Source organism: Sapajus apella, unplaced genomic scaffold (genome assembly GCF_009761245.1).
Source record: "Sapajus apella isolate SASKATOON/1434 unplaced genomic scaffold, GSC_monkey_1.0 scaffold210, whole genome shotgun sequence".
Classification (NCBI taxonomy): domain Eukaryota; kingdom Metazoa; phylum Chordata; class Mammalia; order Primates; family Cebidae; genus Sapajus; species Sapajus apella.
In genome coordinates this window covers 401,080-423,028 of record NW_022437150.1, presented here as the reverse complement: position 1 = coordinate 423,028, position 21,949 = coordinate 401,080, and the positions used below count along the sequence as shown (strand labels likewise).

The following is a 21,949-nucleotide window of genomic DNA, read 5'->3' as shown; positions in this document are numbered from 1 at the left end:
GCAGAAGGCTTTCCCACATTTCAAAGGTTTCTCTCCAGTGTGGAGCCTTTGATGCTTCATAAGAACTGATCCCTGACTAAAACATCTGCCACGTTTACTACATTGATGGCACTTTTCTCCAATGTGGATTTTAAAATGTTAGAAGAGTCCTGCCTTTTGACTGGTTTTTCACACACTCTTTACATTTATAGGGTTCTTCCTTACTGTGAAGCCCCTCATGCTGGGTAAGTTCTGTACATGTGATGAAGGAGAAAATTAGCTATTCAATGGAGGGATAAGACTCTTGTTATCCCAAGAAAATGATTTAATAGTGGGTCATCTAATATTAATTCAATCCCCAAATGTTTAACTTGAATCCTTCAAGCCTTTTGATCTAATTTGCAGTTTATAGGAAATATAGGGAATGTGAAGTGACATAATGAAGAAACAAACAGAAAATTTCAGAGAGTGAGACAACTAGCCTCGACTCATCAGAAAGACTATGTTATGGGGGGAAAAAGAGACAGGAGGACTGCTCTAGAGTCAAAAATTAAAAGGCATCACAACCACATGTATCATGTGCTTCTGGTTTGGGCAAATCAACTTTAAAGACATTATGGAAAAAATGGGCCAATTTGAATTTGGACTGAATTCAGGTAACATTAAAATATATTGACAGGGAAAGGAGAAGATTATTAACTGAATAGAATCGGTTATAAAATACCATATATAATATGATCTAATTTTTGTAAAAGGTATATGTATATATGCATATATCTACACACACAAATATATACACATATAAACATGGAAAAAGATGTACATATATAAAAGTCATCAGTCGTAATCTCTGGGTGGTAGAATATAATGCTTTATTTTCTCATGTTGCTACTTTGAATTTCTTTCTATAATGCATATATACTTATTTGGTAATAATAAAAGGTAACTTTCAAAAAAATCAATACAATTTTAGAGATTAGTACTCTATGAGAAATACTGAATGTAACCATCAAAATATCTGAAAGTAACATTGATTATCAGACTATATAAAAAAATTCAACTATGGATATTTAACAGTGGCCACATTACTGAGGCTGTGCTTAGATGACCTCTAGCCTTTAAAATAATTATTACCTAGAAAGTCACCTTTACCATATCCTTTCATAACCCTCAGTAAAAGTAATTAACAAGTCGCAATGCAAAAATAACCCACTCAGTGTTCATTTCAGTTGAAATCCCCTAGAGAAGTTCTTGCCTCACCTTGTTCCTCCAGTGGTTGGGGCTCAGGTCCTTTTTCCTTGAAGTGGATCTCTGGGGGCTGAACCCAAGTGTATGAAGAGTCTTCGCCTGGTGTCTGAATGGTCATCGTTTGCAAAAGGACTTTCTGTTCCAGAGCATAGGCTGAAACCTGGAGACAAGCATCTCTCATTAAGCCTGAAGGATATCATGACTTTAACAGAGTCTAAACCTCAGGAAGGAGTCCACAAGAAATATTCCCCAAGAGAGACTAGGAAGAAGAGAAACCAAAGCCTTATTTACCTCCCAGGATACTGAGAAGCAGCCAGAAAGGCAAGCAAAGCAAGGTTTGACCAAATCTTGTTTCTGTCACTTTACTTATTGGCTGTGTGCCCTTAGCCGTTTTTGAACTCAGTTTTTATGTGGGCAAACGGGAATAATGCCACCTACCTCTTTTTGTTGCTGGGACCTGAGTGATCTGTAAGGTAAGGAGCACAATGCCCATAAAATGCCTTCTGTATTTTTAGCCACCCTCCCTGAATCTGCTATGTTCCCCACTCCTCCCTTCTTTTTGCTAAGTCTGGCTTAACAAAATGCCCTGTTTCCTGCTGAATGCTGGGTCTTCCCATTGTTCTCTGAGCCTCACACTTTTGAGAATGTTTTGCTCCCAGTTCCCCACAACCATATCAGACCAGTCTCTTCTTACATATATATTTCTCTTTCTTTCCAGATCCTCCAGCATGATCAGTGCTTCCTCCTCATTTTCTGGATTATGCTGCTGCAGCCAGTCCTGGTTCCTCAGGAAGGGCAGACACGAAGTGCTCTAGCACCACCAGCTCCAGGATTTGCTCCTTGGTATGTGTATCTGGCCTGAGCCACTGATGGCACAGGTTTCCAAGCAGGCCCAGCCCCAGACAGGGCCCTGGGGAATCCTGGTAGCAGAAGCATCTGAACTGCTGCCTACATATCCCAGGCAAGAGGCTGGTTCTGCGCAAGGCTGAGACCCTGATTCCTGCGGTGGTCCTCTTCCAACTTCACCTTACAATCACAGACTCCTGCTGACCCCAGGGCCATGGCACAGTTGACCAGCAGCCTTTCTTTTGTCCAAGTCATCCTGCCTGGTTTCTGCTGGAGTTTAAACAAGAGCCTTCTGAGGGCATCCTGGGAAATAAGAATTAAATGATAAGGGGAAAATGGCAAATGCTGCCAAGAACCCATACAAGTTTATTCCTTCATTAAATCCATAAATGTTAGAGGCCTACCATGTGCAGGAGCTGTTTTAGGTGTTTGAAATATATTAGTGAACAATGCAAAAGATCCTTTCCATTGTACAGCATTCATTCTAGCTTGGGCAATCAATAAATACAACAAATATGAAAAGTATATCTTATGTTAGATTGGGATACATAAAATGACATTGGAGGGATGGAACAAGGACATGAGCTTAACGGGAGAAGCCTTCTCTAAAGCTGATACTAAGTTCATGTATGTGGTCTTGTTTGTTTGTTTTGAGATGGAGTTTCTCTCTTGTCACCGAGGCCGGAGTGCAATGGTGCAATCTCAGCTCACTGCAACCTCTGCCTCCTGGGTTCAAGCAATTCTCCTGCCTCAGCCTCCCCAGGCAGGAGAATTTCTGCCCTTGACTCTGTTATATTCCAATTATCAGGTATATCTCTGTGTTCTCCCGTTTTGTCACAAGTTTCCTGCTTGTGAAGGTAACATCAGGTTACCTTCTGAAAGAGTATACCATGAAAATGTGAGGGGGGAAAAAGATAAACATCTATTTTCAAGGTTTGAAATGATGGAGAAGTTAATTTTTAAAGGGAGAAATTTACATTTACTTAGTTTTAGGCATTTGAAGAAAGAGATCAATATCTAAAACACCTTGACTAACATTTTAAAAATTTTACTTATTTTTGGAGTCTTGCTCTGTCACCCAGGCTGGAGTGCAGTGGCACGATCTCAGTTCACTGCAACCTTCACCTCCAGGGTTCAAGTGGTTCTCCTGCATCAGCCTCCAGAGTAGCTGGGATCACAGGCGTCTGCCATCATGCCTGGCTAATTTTTGTACTTTTAGTAGAGACAGTATTTCACCATGTTGGCCAGGCTGGTCTTGAACTCCTGACCTCAAGTGAACTGTCCACCTCAGTCTTCCAAAGTGCTGGGATTACAGAAGTGAGCCACCACGCCCAGCTGGAATTTTTCTTTAAGGATACTGAAAATAGGCCCTGAATCTGTCCTGGCTTGTAATGTTTCTGCTGTTAGCCTGATGTGATTCCCTTTGTGACATGACCCTTTTCTCTAGCTGGCTTTAAAGTTTTTCTTTCACTTTGAGCTTGATGTATCTTAGGGATGCTCATCTTGTATAGCATCTTGCAGGGAGCTAAATTCCTCCCTCCCTCCCTCTCTCCCTTCCTTTTTGAGACAGAGTCTCACTCTGTCACCCAAGCTGGAGTGCAGTGGTGCGATCTCAGCTCACTGCAGCCTCCACCTTCTGGATTCCACTGATTATCATGCCTCAGCCTCCCGAGTAGCTGGGATTACAAGCATGCACCACCACGTCTGTCTATTTGTATTTTTAGCAGAGACGGGGTTTCACGATGTTGGCCAAGGTTGTCTCAAACTCCTGGCCTCAATCAATCTGCCCACCTCCGCCTCCCAAAGTGCTGGGATTATAGATGTGAACCACCACACCTAGCTGAGCTGAATTTCTTGAATTTACCTGTTGACCTCTCTAGCAAGGTTGGAGGAATTTTATGGATTATATCCTCAAATATGCTTTCCAAGTTGCTTACTATCCTTGTCAGAAATGCCAGTGAGTCATAGGTTTGGTCTCTTTGCATAATTCCATATTCCTCAAAGGTTTTGTTCATTTTTTTAAAATTCTTTTTTCTGACTGGGTTGATTTAAAGGATCAGTCTTCAAGCTCTGAGATTCTTTCCTCAGCTTAGTCTATCTTGTTTTTTTTTTTTTTTTTTTCACTTGCTTATTTTCTGAGACAGGGTCTCATGCTGTTGCCCAGGCTGGATTGCAGTGACAATTGATCCACTTCATCTAGATTTTCAAATTTGTGGGCACAAAGTTGTTCATAATATTCACTTATCACACTTTTAATAGCTATAGGATCCATAAAAGAACCAGGTTTTGGTTTCACTGATTTTCTCTCTGATTTCCTATGTTCAATTTCATTAATTTCTGCTCTCTCTCTCTCTCTCTCTCTCTATATATATATATATATATATATATATATTTTCTATATATATATATTTAATAGACACAGGGCCTCACTTTGTCTCCCAGAGTGGCATGCAGTGGTGCAATCATAGCTCATTGCACCCTCAAATTCCTGGGCTCAATTAATCCTCTCACCTCAACCTCCCAAATAGCTGGGACTACAGGTGTGTGCCACCATGCCTGGCTACTTTTTTTCATTTTTGATTGTATCACACCTCCATCACAGAAGCCTATTTTTTTTTTTTTTTTTTAAAGATCTTTTGTAGAGGCTGGGTCTTGCTATGTTGATCAGACTGATCTTGAGCTCCTGGCCTCAAGTGATCTCTCACTTCAAACTCCCAAAGTACTGAGGTTACAGGAATGAGCCACTGTGCCTAGTATAAGCTGCATTTTCATTTAGTTCAAATACTTTTTCTCCTGAGACTTCTTTGAACTTGTATTACTTAGAAGTGTGTCATTTAATCTCCAAATATTCAGGGATTTCCCAGTTATCTTTCTGTTACTGATTTCCAGTTTAGTTCCATCATGGTCTGAGAACACAATGAGTTGTATGATTTCTATATTTAAAAATTTGCTAAGGTGTATCTTATGGTCCCAAATTTGATCTATCTTAGTGAATGTTCTGAGTCAGTTCAAAAGGAATGTGTATTTGTTGCCATTGGATGAAGCATTCTATAGATGTCAACTAGTTCCACTTGACATCTACTGCTGTTCAATTATAGTCTCACTGATTTTTTTGCCTGCTGGATCTGTCATTTACTGATAGAGGTATATTAAAGAGTACTACTATAATAGTGGATTCATTTATTTATTCTTGTGATTTTATCAGTTTTTGCTTCATATATTTTGATGCTGTTGTTAGGTGAGTATACATCAAGAATTGTTCTTTTTTGGAGAAACTGACTCTCTTATGATTATGTGATGCCCCTCTTTGGCCCCGATAATTTTTCTTGCTCCAAAATTGACTTAGTATTGAATTTAACATAGCACTCCATCATTCTTTTTTTTTTTTTTTTTTTTTGAGACGGAGTTTCGTTCTTGTTACCCAGGCTGGAGTGCAATGGCGCGATCTCGGCTCACTGCAACCTCCGCCTTCTGGGTTCAGGCGATTCTCCTGCCTCAGCCTCCTGAGTAGCTGGGATTACAGGCACGTGCCACCATGCCCAGCTAATTTTTTGTAGTTTTAGTAGAGACGGGGTTTCACCGTGTTGACCAGGATGGCCTCGATCTCTTGACCTCGTGATCCACCCGCCTCGGCCTCCCAAAGTGCTGGGATTACAGGCTTGAGCCACCGCACCCGGCCTCACTCCATCATTCTTTAGATTAGTGCTATTATGGTGTATCTTTCTTCATCCCTTTAATCTATCATGTCTTCATACTTAAAGAGTTACTTGAAGACAACATATAGTTGAGTGTTATTTTTTGATCTATTCTAAGTCTTTTTTTAATGGTGTATATAGACCACTGATATTTAAGGTGATCACTGATATAGTGGGATTAATATCTACTATATTTGTTACATTTTTCTAATTCATTGTTCTTGCTATTTCTATTTTTGTTTTCCACTGTTCATCTATCTTCTCTGGTTTTAACTGAGCATTTTATCTGATTCAATTTTTCCTCCTTTCTTAGTATGTCAATTATTCTTTTCTTTTTTTAGTGGTTGTTCTGCAGTTTCCAATACACTTTTACAACAAATCCAAATCCATTTACATACTTTACGGGTAGTGCATATGCTTTATAATAGAATATTTCCAATTCTTCCCTTTTGTTCCTCGTAACATTGCTGTCACTGATTTCACCTAACTGTAATCATCAAATATGTTGCTATTATTTTGAACAAACTGTTATGTCAGATCAGCTAAGAATAAAATTTTATCTTCATTTATTCCATCTCTAAAGCTCTTTTTTTATGTGCATCACAATTTCCGATCTGTATCATTATTCTTCTTTCCAAAGAAGTTTTAACATTTCTTGCAAATTATGTTTATGGGTGACAAATTCTCCCACTTTTTGTCTGAGGAAGTATTTTTTTTCTTTCACTTTTGAAGGATAATTTTGCTGAATATAGAATTTTAGATTGGTGAGTTTTTTTCAACATTTTAAATATTTCACTCCACTGTTTTCTTGCTTGCATGCTTTCTGAAGAGAAGGCCAACGTAATTCTCATCCTGGCTCCTATATAGGTAAAGTAATTTTTCCTTTAGCTTAAGATTTTATTCCTCTGATTTTCTGCAGTTTGAATATTATATGCCTAGGTGTAGATGTTTTGTTTATTCTGCTTCATATTCTCTTGAGCTTCCTGTATCTGTGGCTTGGTGTTTAACTTTGGAAAAATTTCAGTCATTATTGCTTCAAATATTTCTTCTGTTCCTTTTTCTCTTCTCCTATGGTATTCCCATTACATGCTGTTATGAACTGAATGTTTTTGTCCCTGCTCCCATTCGCATATTGAAGTCCTAAATTCCACTGGGATGGCATTAGGGGAGGGGGCCTTTGGGAAGTAACTAGGGTTAGATGAAGTCATGATGGTGGGGCACTCATAATGGGATTCCTACCCTTATAAGAGACACCAAATAACTTTCTCATTCTCTTTGCCATGTGAGTAAATAACAAGAAGGCAACTCTAATTAGAAACCAAACCATGGGGGGCACATTTTTAGCCTAGGCTAATGTAGTAGGCAGAAATTTCCCCACCCACCCAAATATGTCTATGTCCTAATCTCCAGAATCTGTGAATATGATGTTATGTGGCAAGAGGAAAGTTTAAGGTTCCCTATCACCTGACCTTAAAATAGGGAGATTATCTTATATTATCTGTGTAGGTCCAGTGTAACTACAAGTATCCTTAAAAGTAGAAGAAGAGAATCCAAAGAGAACGTGGAATAATATGATGTGAGAAAGATTCAGCTCAATGTTGGCTTTAAAGATGGAGAAATAGGGCTAAGGGACATGAAAAACCTCTGGAACCTGGAAAAGACAATAAAACAGACTCTCCCTATTAAGTCCCCTAAATGAATGCATCTCTGCTGACATCTTGATTTTACCCTTCAAGTTCTTCTGCTCTGAAAAAAAAAAAAATTTTAGCCCAGTAATACGCATTTTGCACTTCTAATTCCCAGGATTGTATCATAAATTTGTGTTAAGTGACAGTTGCTCTCAGAAGTCCCTGCAGAAAAGAGGCTATCATGATAAGGCTAAGATGCCAGACAGTTTCTTAGTTCACAAAGAACAGAAATCATTACATTCTAGTGATATTGACACTGTAAAAACTTGTGACCCAGCAATTGGCTCCTTGGTATGTTCCCCAGAAAAACACTCCCAAAGGTGTTCAGAGCAAGACTGTTTTATTATAAAGAGTTGTTTAAAATGACCTTCATTAGAGGAATGAATCAATACATTCAATCACTGTACAGCAATTAAAGGGGTGAACTAGACCTTCATATATCAACACGAATAAATCTCAAAAAGTAGAATGGCATAGAATGATACTTATTAACACAAGACCAATTTTGTAAATTAAGTATTTAAGGATGGTAGAAATAGGATTGGGATGAAAGGAATGGAGAAAAAGTGTGTAGGAATGAAAGCAAGGTCACACGGACCAAAGATTATGATGTGCCATGCAGTGAGTTCATAATCAGTCCACACTGAGCACCTGAAGTTATTCATTGATCAGGTCTGGGAAGAGGGTAGAATCCTATGGCAAACTTAATTAGAGGCCCCTCTGTAAGCTGGATTGAGCCAACCCACAAACAGAACCCTTGGAGCAGTCATTCAACAAGCATGTTTTAAGGGCTTTTTCTGTATCAGTCATTATTTTGATTACTAGAGACACAAACTGATTAAACGAGGGCAACAAGGCCTGTTGCTCAGCATATTGCAGGTTCACACAGACTATTCACATTTCTACATCTTTTTTTTTTTTAAAACAAAGGAATAGGAAATTTTGGGAAATGATTTGCCAAAACCCACATTTATTTCCATCATTTCTGAGACTAACATCATAAAAAATAAAAGGGAGTAAGTCTGGAAGAAGTGATACACTTATTGGGTCTCAGGAATAAATGTCAAAATCATTCTTAGAAAAATTTTAATGAGTATTATGAATTCCAAACAAAAAACAACATAGTCAATAATGTTTGGATTATCTAGGTTATAGTTATGTGATTAGTTATAAAGACTTACCTTTACTCTCTACCTTTACTACAGAAAATAAAAAGTTAACAGTATCAAAGACAGTTAAATATCCATAGAGTCTGGTCACAGAAGTTTAATTCCTCAACTTTGCCCATTAAGTGACATGACAATCTTTTTCTAATAATATTTATCTTTAATTCCACAAAATAATGCTAGTTAAAGTGATTATATGCATTTAGTCTTTTTTTTTTTTTGAAATTTTCATTGTTACCACTCCTATTTAATCATAACAAGTGATGTTGAAAAATTCCTCTACTATCTCTTTACCACATATTTGATTATTGAGGTTCATTTTTGTTGTGTATCCTCTGTTGCTTAGTAAAAGGTGGGTTTATCAAAATGTTTCTTACATTTGTCCAAGTCATAAGGCTTCCATCTAGTGAGGACTCTGATGCTGGATAAGATCTGAACTTTGACTGAAGGTTTTCCCATATAATTTACAAACAGCTTTTCCCCATATGGGAATCCTGACGCCCTTTAAGTAATGAGCTAACACTATGGTGGTCATGTGTATACAGTTTTGTTCCAGTGTGGATTTTCTGATGCATAAGACTGAGCTTTTGGTGAAGGCCTTCCTACATTTTTACATTTATAAATTTTCTCTCCAGCATGGGTACTCTGATGATTGGTAAGTGCTAGCTTCCAAATAAAGGCCTTCCCTCACACACTACATTCATAATGGTGCTGTTCTCTGGTGTGGATTCTCTGGTGGGTGACCAGAGCTGAACCACAATGAACCTTTTATTATCTTCTTCGGACCTATAGGATTTTTCTCCAGTACAGATTCTCTGATGCTTAATAAAGCTGTCACAGCACTGTGAGACTTTGCTACACCCACAAATATAGATAAGGCTCTTGTCCAAAATGAATTTACTTATGTTCAATAATACTGAGCTCACATAGAAGGCCTTCCACACTGAAGATATCCACAAGACTTCTCTGATGTCTGACAAGATGCAGTATCTGAAGATTTTGCCACAGTCTTTACTCTCATGCAAGTCCTCTCCAGGATGGCTTATCTGCTGTTTCATGGGACTTGGGTTTACACTGAAGGTCTTTCCATGTTGAAGATACACATTCCAGTTTGGACATGCTGGTGTTTAAGTCAGGGCTGCTGGTGTGTTAAGGCTTTTTTAAATAGGGAGGGATATTTTCGTAACAATGACTTTTCCATTAACTTTACACTGAGAAGCTGCTTCTTTTATTACAGTTGCTGAAGTTGAAAATCATGTGCAAACTGAATGGATGGTTTCCCACTCTCAGAGCATTGGCAAGACTAAATTTCAGAGCAAATTCTCCCAGGTGTCTCAGGTTCCTTTATCAGTGATATTCTCCTCAGCTTCAGGCAATGTCTGTTGTACTTTTTCCAAGGGGGGATGTCCCCTCACTTGGGTAAACTATTCACAAGCCCATGAACTTGTTCAGTGTAGGGTCCCTGATAAATGTTTCTATTTAGTCCCCTGGACATCACTCTGTGTTGGACTTCTTCTGAAAAACTCTGCTTTGAAACAGACTCCTTGTTTAAGGTCAGGAGTCACTATCTGAAAGAACAAGTTGATTATGCAATTAGCACCTTTTCCCTGGAGACAGAAAGGGGAATTCTAACGTAATATATATGAGCAGCCTTCCGAGAGAACCTACCTAAAACACATTATTTATATATGAAGGCTCTAAGTAAGGATATATGTTTGCTTTTTCATTAATTTCTGCTCTTATTTTTGGTACTTTCTTCGTTCAGTTTTCTTCGGGTTTATTTTCCTGTTCTGAAACAGGTCTCAATAAATGGCAGAAAGTAGTAGTAATAGTAGTATCATTAAAGTAAAATAGAAGGAAGAGGGTTGGGGAAGATTCAATACTGATACAAGATCTACTATGAAGATAGTAACATAGAAAGCAGAAGATGAAAGAGGTCATCACATCAACATCAGCAAAGTATTTTACTATGCACTTGGAGAAAGAATAAAAAATTCAAAGCTGAAGGGGTATCAGAGAATATCTGGTCTGTTTACCTTATTCGTAAGGATATAGAAAGTGAGGCCCAGGTAGGGGGAGTGAGTCTAGGTAATATGGCTACTCAGAGGTAAAGACAGGATGAGACCAAGGGCTCCTGAATCTCACTTTTAGAGTTTTTACTAGCACCTTTATAACTCTTTAAAGCCCAGCATGGTACATGAAAATAAACCTTAAGATTAAAACTCTCATAATACAGCACTGTGGTTAAGACAAAAGGTTGTGAAGTCAGACTTCTGGTTTCACTGGCTCTACCATTTATTTCCTAACTGTGTGATCTTGGACAAGGTATTCAATGTCTCTGTTCCTCAACTTCTTCAGCTGTAAAATGAGAATACAGAAGTATCTGTCTCATAACATTGTTGTTCATTGAGAAAAATATACATATAAGACATTCAAGAAAAGCCCTGGTAGAGAAAGCATTCCCTAAATATTGGCTGTCGGAGTATATACACTATTTCAATGATAGACTATGTTATTGTTCTTAATTACACACTGCCTTCTTTGTAAGGATTATATTCCCCATCCCACAGATACTAGGCTTGGTAATTTTTCTTGTTTTAGCTAATGAAGTGGAAGTGACATATGCTCCTCCTGAGTAGCTAATTTAAATCCATCACATAATTCTACAATTGTTCTTTTCTATTGCCATAAGAACAGCACATTCAAGGTAGTACTCTCCTCTAGCCTGGATCCTAGAATAGAGAGAATGTATTGCACAACAGCAAATGACCCATAACTGATGTGTGATAAGAATAAAGCTATGTTATTGCAAGCCACTGAGATATGGGATGTTGTTGGTTACATAATAAAAAATTAATAGATCATAATAGCCCAAGATGACTTGTGCAATCTCAAGCTATCTCACCATATGCAGGGCTGCAAAGAATCCATGAAGAAGAAGAATAATAATCCTGTAGTCAAAGAACTCACAAAGGAGCAGGACTAGAGACAGATACAAAGTAAAACAGCCAGGTACAGTGGCTCAAGCCTGTAATCCTAGCACTTTGGCAGGCCATGGCGGGCAGATCGCCTGGGCTCGGGAGTTCGAGACTAGCCTGGGCAACATGGTGAAACGCCATCTCTATGAAAAGTACAAAAATTAGCTGGGCATGGTGGTGCATGCCTGTAGGCCAAGCTATTCAGGAGGCTGAGGCATAAGAATTGCTTAAACCTGGGAATTAGAAGTTGCCTTGAGTCGATATCCTGCTACTGTATCCCAGGCTGAGCGACAAAGTGAGACACTGGCTCAAAACAAAAAAAACCCAAACAAACCAAAACACAAGATAAATCCTCTAAGAAAGAAACAGTGTGCTATGGGAGGTAAAAGGAGGGAAAGATTGGAAGTAGTTATAGTAATGGAAATACGTTTTGAAATCAGGTGTCAATAGAGCTCAACCTAAAATGTTTTAGTGAACTGTGCAGCCACCAAGTGCGACTTGTTCTAAACATCTTCCAGGCTGAAGCTTTCCAACTTTTCGATAAAGAAGTTTGGAATCGCAACTAAGCACCCAAACTGTGATGTAGAAGATCCAGAGTTTTTTCCTGACGAATAAATTCTGTTTACTTAGAAAGAAATTCCTCTACTACTCATGCTCATGCTGAAGTGGGTTGGCTTTATATCTGGGTAAGAGTAAAGTTTAGCTATCTATTCATGCATCCATCCCCTAAATTATTACAAAAAGAATCCGAAGTAGCTATAAAGAATTTGTGATAACAGATGCTTTTCACAGAATTCAATCCTGAATCTTAAGTGAATACTTGCTTACTGTGTGTGAAATCTGAGAGATACTACTTGATGATCATTTAACTTTCCATTCAGATTCTTTAAGTCTAACCCTTTTGATTATCAAAAGCAAGATTATATAAAGCAAATCCCTGAACATACTCTCTTAGCCTCATGTAGAAATGCTTCACTAAGTTAGAAATTTCATGGGAGAATGAACTATAACTATATTCAATAACATGGATACATCTCACAATGTTGAAAGAAATAAGCCAGCCACAAAAGACTTACATGGTATACACAAAGATCTGCTTTCAAACCCTGATGAGATAGACTGGTTTGTTTTATGATGCTGGCAAACAAATGGTTACAATACAAATGACATATGAACTGATGAAAATGTTGTGACTAAAGGCTCACAGAAATTTAACCCTGCATCTCCTCTAGAAACAACAGTTTAGTACTTATTAATTCGGTGTTTGTGGCAAACATAGGATCCAACTAACTATAAGTAATGAGAACTGACTGTGTATAGTCTTTCCTCGGTATCTGTTGGGGACTGGTTCCAGGACACCTCAGCATGCATAAGTCCTTCATATAAAATGGCATAGTATTTGCTGATAAGTACACAAATCCTCCTATATACTTGAAAATCATCTCAAGGTTACTGATCATACCTAATATAATGCAAATGCTGTATAAATAGTTGTTATACTATATTTTAAAAATATTTTATTATTTTAGAAACCAGATATCAATGGAGCTCAACCTAAGATGTTTTATTGAACTGTGCAACCACCAAGTAAGACCTGTTCTAAAGTCTTGTTTTTATGCAGGTTGAACAGGGTCAAGAAAATGTGAAACTCTTCTCAGCTAGTGCTGGCTGGCTCACACATAGGTAGTTTGGAAATGTTAAATTTTCAGGTAAGGCAGGTTCTGAAGATCAGGATCAAGATAACTTATTTATTTATTTTTGAATACTGACAATACACAGTTGGTTGAATTCATGCAATGCATTGGCTGTGCCCCAAATCTGGCATGAGCAGGGTAACTTTCCTTCATGAGGCATAAGGCCTTTGTAACTCCCTATGGTTGGGCCTGAAAAACGATACGTAGAAACCTGGCCTGGAGTCTGACTCTTCAAGGTGGGATGTTTTGCTCTACTGGATACCAGAACAATGTAAAACTACACTCATTAGGAAAATCTGGTATTGATGCAGGGATAGCCAAAGAAAGCAATGGAACATAACAGAGAAACTAGAAACAGATCCATGCATTTTTGGAAAATTAATGACAAATTGGCATTAATTAAGAACAGTGGTAAATGACAGGCATTTCTATAAGTGATGAAGGATGAAAAGAATATTTATATGGGAAAAGAATGAAATTAGACTTTACCTCACTCAGGCAGAAAAATAAATTTCAAATGGATTACAGATATAAATGAGAAAGCAAATTAGAAAAATTTTTAAAATGGTAGAGATTATCTTCATGATCTTAAGGCAGAGAAAGAATTCTTCAAAAGACACAAAACAAGACACGTGAGAAAGAAAAAGACTGATAAACTGGGCTATATTAGCATTAAAAACTTATATTCATCAAAAGACACCATTAAGAGAATAAAAGGCAAGCTATGGAGATGGAGATAATATTTGCATCTTCTATGAAAAGAGCTCATATCCAGGATATATAAATAATTCCTACAAACATGTACAAGAATTGAATAGGAACTTTCCAAAAGAATACCAAACAGTGTTCTGTAATAAGAATTAAGTAAGCAAGCAAGCTAACCTACGCTTGTTCCAAGAGATGTCACCTCATCTTTCAAGGTTACTAGCTGAATAACAATTAAAAAGTGCCCTGAGCAAAAGAGCTGCCATGCCCTTGCAATGTTGGCACACTCAGCAAAGCATGTAGGAGTGCAAGGCCCAAGAAGGATGGCCTCTCCCAAAAATGGTACACTGAGTTCACAACATAAAATGTGTTTCTTACTGCACAGAAACACTGGCCTAGAGAATATGTTTCACGCTTTTTAGGAGAACAAAGAATATCATGGTCTAGTTATGATATGCTACTTTCATATGCACATTCTATGATCCTTGAAACATAATCAACGTCCTTGAAAACTTCCTTCTTTCCCCCCAGAGGCACTATGCTTTTTCATATGCTATTGCCACTGTGCCTTCCCTCCGTCTTTATTATGTGGCTCAAGAACTCATTTTTTCCTCCAAGCTTTCGTCCTCCTCCAAAACCTTTTCCATTGTTTTTGTAAGTCACTGTTAAATCTTCTTCGGTGCAAACTACTCTACAAATTCAGTGGTTTTATTACAGTATTTGTTGTTTTCTATCTACTCCCTTCTCCCTGCCACCAAACAGACTGTAAGCCCCCCGAAATTAGGGTGCTTTTTTCACTGATTTTTGTATTCCTAGCACCTGGCACAATACCCAACCTAAAAAAAAATAATCACTAGTACCTTACTTTGAGCTCGAAAGAAATAACCATAGTACACATATCCTGATCCCTTAATGGTTAAATTCCTCAACAAAATACATTTATTTTCAGAAATAGCTTCTCCTTCAAAGTCTTCAGAATAACACTCACTGCTTAGTATTTATAGTCATGCTGGTTTGGAGTGGGATATGGCATTCATTTCAGTACTGATTCCAGAAGGGTGTCCTCCAGCCAGATGACTCTGTCTGTAAGCCTCCATTCTAGAAACAAACGAAGACAGCTGGGGTTAGAAAGATAAACACTAAAAACATTAAAGATAACAGCACAGAAATGGGTTATAGGTCAAATTGAGGAAAAACTAGTCTCCTTCAATTGCCAAAGACAGGAAGAAGCAGGCAATGGAATTCACACATGAACTTAGCACAACAAAGAGAACTTCCTGAAGCCCTTCACTTCTGCTATAAGTACAGTATGTGTTTTACCTTCTCTAATGTGCCGCATTCCCTGACTGAGGTCCATTTCCCCAACCTGAGCTCCAGAACCATGATCTTCTTTGTCTTCAATCCCCATATCCAGGCCTTGTGCAGGGTGGTAGGCACTACTCCAATATCAGAGGCTTCATCATGTGCTTTTTCACATGCATCTCTGACCTTAGTGCCTACTGGCCACAAGTTGGCTCAGAGCTTCATGAAGTCCAGAGTGTTTTACAGCTGACCTGCCTGAAGTGCTGATTAGGATAATTCATGGAAACTGGCCATCCCTTTGCAACACAGTCTCTTTCTAAGAAGTGAACATCATTTCACCTTCACAGATAGTGTTCTCTACAATTTATTCCAAATGTGAACCATCAAAGCAATCTGCAATTTCCACTGATTTGGCATATTCATCTTGAACCTCACATGAATTAAATTTTAGGAATAAAAAATTTCAGGACTATTACTCAGGAGGGAGAAATTACTGTTAAAATAGAAAAGTAGCCTAACCCGGGGGCTCATGCCTGTAATTCCTGCACTTAGGGAGGATAAGATGGGAGGATCACTTGAATAGGGGAGGTGGAGACCAGCCTGGGTAACATAATAAGACTTTGTCTCTACAAAAACTAAAAAATTAGCAGACATGGTGGTGCACACTTGTAGAACTAGCTATTTGGGAGGTTAAGAGGATCACTTGAGCCCAGGAAGCTGAGGTGGCAGTGAGGTGGGATCACACTACTGTACTGCAGCCTGGGTGATAGAGCAAGACCCTGTCTCAAAAGGAAAAAAAAAATAGTAACAAAGTACATGTGCAAATATAGGCTTTGGGGATTAGGGTTAAGAAGTCAGATTACAGTCTGGTGGACAGCTGTAGTAGGATTCCCACACACAACAAAAACATTTTCAAAATCAAACACACCTATCAAATCTGAGCTCTCTTGGTTGCATCAGGTATCGAGCTTCACATTGTCATCCTAAAACCAACACCGACTTCGACAATTCCCCAGGTGTCCCATTCTTATACCTCAGAGCCTTTGCATATATGACACTGCACACAGTAGTGAGCTATGATCAGCTATGAACAAAGGTCAGAAGTCAGAAACATTTAAATCTCCTTGGAAAGTTCTTGTCTTTTTGCTTGCATTGGTTGAGGAACCTCAGTCAAATTCAAAGGCTTATTGAGTCAGTAAGTCAAAAGGTTTGAAGCTTTCTGACTATGTAAGAATCACCTTAAAAATTATCTATAGGGATTCCAACCTAAAGAGATACTCTATCTTCTGCCAAGAGGTCACAAACACATCTAATCATCCTAAGAGCAGAGTGGTACATCAAAGGCAAAGAAAGATCAATGGGTTGTTATTTTCCAGGTTCAACTATGTCCTTCCTCTTTCACCAACCAACATTGCTTCCAATTTCAAAATTTAATGTTTTATCCATAACATCAATAGCAACAAAACAACAAAAGGCTTCCTCACAAGAGAAAAATGTTTGAATTGTTGGTTTGCTCTAAGTCAACACAAACTACATTATACCATATGGTTTTTAAATGGCTTTACCTTATGAGTTGTAAAATTACATTCTCAGAAGTAGATGTGATTTTAGAGCCTGAGCCACAATGCTGATGGAGCTACTTTTCAGTGATTTCTCACTTCAATATTTCAAGGGTGAAGTGTCAATTAAGGCATTAACTTTTACTATACTCTTCTTTTGATGGTATCTTCTGATGTAACAAAAGCCCTTTGGAATATACTTCCCACATAAATCACTGATGACACTTTCCTTTGACATGTATTTTCTGGTGTTTAGTAAGATTAGAACTCCCACGGAAAGCTTTCCCACACTCTTCACACTCATATGGTTTCTCTCCAGTATGGATTCTCTGGTGATGAATAAGGGTTGAGATCTGGCTGAATGCTTTTCCACACTCTCCACACTCGTAGGGCTTTTCTCCAGAGTGAATCCTCTGGTGATTAATAAGTGCTGAGTTCACATAGAAGGCCTTTCCACATTCCTTACACTCATATGGCTTTTCTCCTGTGTGGATTCTCTGATGCTTGATGAGGGCTGAGCTCACACTGAAAGCTTTTCCACACTCATCACACTCATAAGGTTTCTCACCAGTATGGATTCTCTGATGTTTGATAAGGTCTGAGCTCACACTAAATGCTTTGCCACACTCATTACATTCATAGGGTTTCTCTCCATTGTGGATTCTCTGATGTATAATCAGGTGTGCCCTTACACTGAAGGCTTTCTTACACTCATTACAGGAATAAGGCTTTTCACCAGTGTGAATTCTTTCATGCACAGTGAGGGTTGAGCGCACGCTAAAGGCTTTTCCACAGTGATCACACTCATAGGGTTTCTCTCCAGTGTGGATTCTCTGATGTCGAACAAGCCCCGAGCTCTGGGCAAACTTCTTTCCACATTCACTGCATTTATACCGTCTTTCTTCCATGCGCCTACCCTTGTGCCTTTCTAACTGGTCCTTATACTTAGAGACTTTTTCATACCCAGGAGTCTGTAAAGTATTCCCGTTATATATGCTAGGGACCTTCTGGTGTGGGTCCATCCTTAGAAAAATCTTCACTTTATAGTTGACACCTTGTTCACACCTCTGGCCTTGAGTCCTAAAATAATAAACAGATCTTTGAAATGTGCTTTATTCCCTGTTGCTAAAGCAACATAATATGATACAGACTAGAGCTCTCAAACACGTTCAATAATCCCAGGACACACCAGTCATATGGCACTCAGATAAAATGTTTTCATTCAGCCTGTATCATGTCTCAATAACATCAAAGAACTGTTGGAATGGATACCTGCCTCAAATGGCTATTTAAATATATCTTCATGGCACACGCCTATCATCCCAGCTACTTGGGAGGCAAAGGCGGGATTGCTTGAGTCTGGGATACTGAGGCTGCAGTGAGCTATGATCACGCCACTGCACTCTAGCCTGGGCAATAGAAAAAGAGCATGTCTCAAAAAATATAAATAAATAAATAAATAAAATATCCTCTATAAAGGCATCTAAAACACATAATCTGGAATATACACGAATATAAAAATAATATATAGTTCCTACTTTTAAGGGCGAATCATATTTAATTAAATAGGAAAACAAGACAGAAATGGAAGAGATTTGCAGATAGAGCAGATGAAGGAGTACGGGAAAAGAGAAGGCAACAGAAACAAAATCAATTGATAAGAAGTTTGGGAAAATGCCAATAACACCATTAACAGGTATGTTTTACCACCCACAGGAGTCCATAACACTTGGAATGAGAGACATGGGGACCAAAAAAGCTCTGCTCATTGCTATGCTACTATGCTGCTACTATTTCTGCAGTTGCTATTGCTATGATAAACACTATCTCAGCAACAGGGATGCTTTGTCTCTGCTGGAACTGTGACAGAATAAACCCTCACCTCTCCAAAGAAAAGGGATGGCTGCTACTTTCTTGGGCATAAACCTAGTTTTGTGTCCAAACTTGATAAAATTTTTGCTCCAAACTCAAATTACACTAATTACCCTTCTCTTTTTCCATCTCACAAATTGTTTTATGTCTCAACAGTTATAAGTTGACAGTATGCACCTTTTATACGACGAGAATGGCATTTTACCTTTGTGGTTTTCCTCCCCAGAACCTATAACCTCAGTATAATAATGACAAAAACAGTTAAATCCCAATTGAGTGACATTCTACAAAACATACGAACAACGACAACATCAACAATAAAAACCAGTGCAAAGCAGAACTGAGGATCCAGGACCAAGAGAAAATAAGGCCTCTATTCCTGCCTCCACCCTTGGAAATTTAGCCCTGTCAGAAAAGCAAGTTGGAATCACTCCTGTAATTAGGAGTCTTTTTTTTTTTTTTTTTTTTGAGACGGAGTTTCGCTCTTGTTACCCAGGCTGGAGTGCAATGGCGCAATCTCGGCTCACTGCAGCCTCCGCCTCCCGAGTTCAGGCAATTCTCCTGCCCCAGCCTCCTGAGTCGCTGGGATTATAGGCACACGCCACCATGCCCAGCTAATGTTTTGTATTTTTAGTAGAGACGGGGTTTCACCATGTTGACCAGGATGGTCTCGATCTGTTGACCAGGATGGTCTCGATCTCTTGACCTCGTGATCCACCCACCTCGGCCTCCCAAAGTGCTGGGATTACAGGCTTGAGCCACCGCGCCCAGCCGTAATTAGGAGTCTTACAAGCCTCAGAGACAGCCAGGGACAGGACTCAAGACATCAGCCTGTCCCAGCTATCTTCTCTCCCAGGGCTTCTGAGGGTCCACTGCCAGTGCAGAAGGGCCAGGCAAGGATGGGATAGGGAAGCGAAAGAGAAAGAAGAGGCAGGTTGATGGGGCGGGAGAAAAGGGGAGGAGTGTGAAAGTGGGTGGAAGAAGGGAGGGGTGGGGAAGGATGGAGGGAAAAGGTAGGCCTGAGGCGACCTGGCACAGTACACAGTTTTTCCCACTGTCAGAGGGTGTTCACCCCAGGGCACATGCAAAACCCTAGAAGAAAGTCAAGAGGAACTCACCTGGAAAACTGCGATTAGACTAACTGACCAAGTGACAGGACAGCTGTTGGCCTAGAAAGGTTGACTTTGACTTCTGCATATCCTGTGTCTGGGCATCTGGTCTTCCACTCTAGGATCCTGGAGGCTTCTCTCTCAGTGGTTTGTGAGCTGACCAGAATGGAAGGTGTGAAGAAAGGATTGTTTACTCCCAAAAAGGCGTTTTATGCTTTTTATCTCTCCCAATCCTACAGGACAGACATTAAAGTCCTCCTTTCATATATATAAAAACTGAGAAGCAAATAAATTTTCTGAGGTCAGACACCCATTAAAACAGCCAGGATGAAATTTCAATCTAGGCCTTGCTTTTCAGATTAAGCCACTTTATGGCTCCTAAGGGGTTAGCACTCAGAGAGTAATCACCAAATTAATTTGTAAATTCAACACTATTTCCATAAAATATCAACTTTTTAGATTTTAATGTTCACCTAGAAGACTAAACACACAGGACTACCTGGGAAAACTAAGAAAGAAGGGCACTTGTCCACAAGAACTTTAAACATATTATAGGCCGGGCCCGGTGGCTCACGCCTGTAATCCCAGCACTTTGGGAGGCCGAGGCAGGTGGATCACGAGGTCAAGAGATCGAGACCATCCTGGTCAACATGGTGAAACCCCGTCTCTACTAAAAATACAAAAAATTAGCTGGGCATGGTGGCGCGTGCCTGTAATCCCAGCTACTCAGAAGGCTGAGGCAGGAGAATTGCCTGAACCCAGGAGGCGGAGGTTGGGGTGAGCCGAGATTGCGCCATTGCACTCCAGCCTGGGTAACAAGAGCGAAACTCCGTCTCAAAAAAAAAAAAAAAAAAAAAAAAAGAACTTTAAACATAAAGACTTAATACTTAAAGTGTGTGGTGCTCATGATAGACAAATGGTACAGAATAGAAGGCCCAGAAATAGACACAATCAGGCATCAGGCATAAATTTAGCATGTTGATAAAGGTAGCAAATAAGTTAAAAAAAAAAAAAAAAGTGAACTCTTCAAATGCATGGGGAGAACTGGATAATCATTTGGAAAAACAGTAAATTAGATTTCTACTTTATAAACTAGGATATATTCCAAATAAATCAGTTTTAAATGTTATAAATGAAACCATAAACGTACCAGAGGAATACATGAGGTGAGTCCTTTATAACCTCAGAGTAGAAGGCCTTCTTCCTTATGAGCCAAAATCCAGAGATCATTAATGAAAAGTTTGATAAACTTGACCCACACAGAGAGCATAAAAACTCCTGTGAGGTAAAACAAACAAAAGTACTTTCAGCAAAGTCAAAGACAAAAAAATGGAAAAATATTTACAATTTCTATCTCTGACAACTGGCAGCCAAGATGAAGCTCCTGAACAATAAAAAACGTGGAAATAGCAGATCTGAGCTGGATTCTCTCCCATTCCAGCCTCACTCTGAACTTAATCAGACTCTGCTAAGCACTCACAACTCACTTATCCTGACCCTGTTATATAGCAGTTTCTTAAAAAGTCTCCTCAGGTACCTTACTTCCAGACTTCCCAGAAGACCACACAACGTCAAAGTTTAGCACAACTTGCCAGTAGAGGGAAGAGTCTGTCACTGACATTTCAGTGGTATATTCCTGGTGGCACTAGAGAATAACTATCTTATTCTCCCTCTGCTTCCAGAGCTGGCATTTCATGCCTACTTCCTGACTGTATGCAAGAGCTGGGGCCAGAAAACATTAAACACATGAATTTATGAAATAATCATTGTAGAAAGGAATAAACCAGAACAGCCCAATTCCAGGGAAGTAAGGAGAGTAAGTAATAATTACAACGGCCGGGCGCGGTGGCTCAAGCCTGTAATCCCAGCACTTTGGGAGGCCGAGGCGGGAGGATCACGAGGTCAACAGATCGAGACCATCCTGGTCAACATGGTGAAACCCCGTCTCTACTAAAAATACAAAAAAAATTAGCTGGGCATGGTGGTGCGTGCCTGTAATCCCAGCTACTCAGGAGGCTGAGGCAGGAGAATTGCCTGAACCCAGGCTGGAGTGCAATGGCGCGATCTCAGCTCACTGCAGCCTCCGCCTCCTGGGTTCAGGCAATTCT

At 39.3% G+C, this 21,949-nt stretch overlaps 1 protein-coding gene across 7 annotated transcripts in view; it reads right to left on the bottom strand.

The window, feature by feature from the left end:
- Window positions 1-9,463: 9,463 nt before the first annotated feature.
- LOC116544214 (zinc finger protein 3-like) overlaps window positions 9,464-21,949 on the bottom strand; it is a 14,609-nt gene continuing 2,123 nt past the window's right edge. For 2 of the 7 annotated variants that reach the window (XM_032270400.1, XM_032270401.1), the window contains exons 3-6: window positions 20,992-21,119; window positions 16,867-17,940; window positions 14,988-15,097; window positions 9,464-10,190 (exon numbers count right to left, since the gene is read on the bottom strand). In XM_032270400.1, coding sequence (XP_032126291.1) covers window positions 17,073-17,940; window positions 20,992-21,071 — 948 coding nt within the window. In that variant the 5' untranslated portion in view covers window positions 21,072-21,119 and the 3' untranslated portion in view covers window positions 9,464-10,190; window positions 14,988-15,097; window positions 16,867-17,072. Of the gene's footprint in view, window positions 10,191-10,290; window positions 10,413-13,956; window positions 15,098-16,866; window positions 17,941-19,850; window positions 20,392-20,991; window positions 21,123-21,949 lie in introns of those variants that run through there. The other 5 variants (XM_032270403.1, XM_032270406.1, XM_032270405.1 and 2 more) reach the window with 5 other exon arrangements.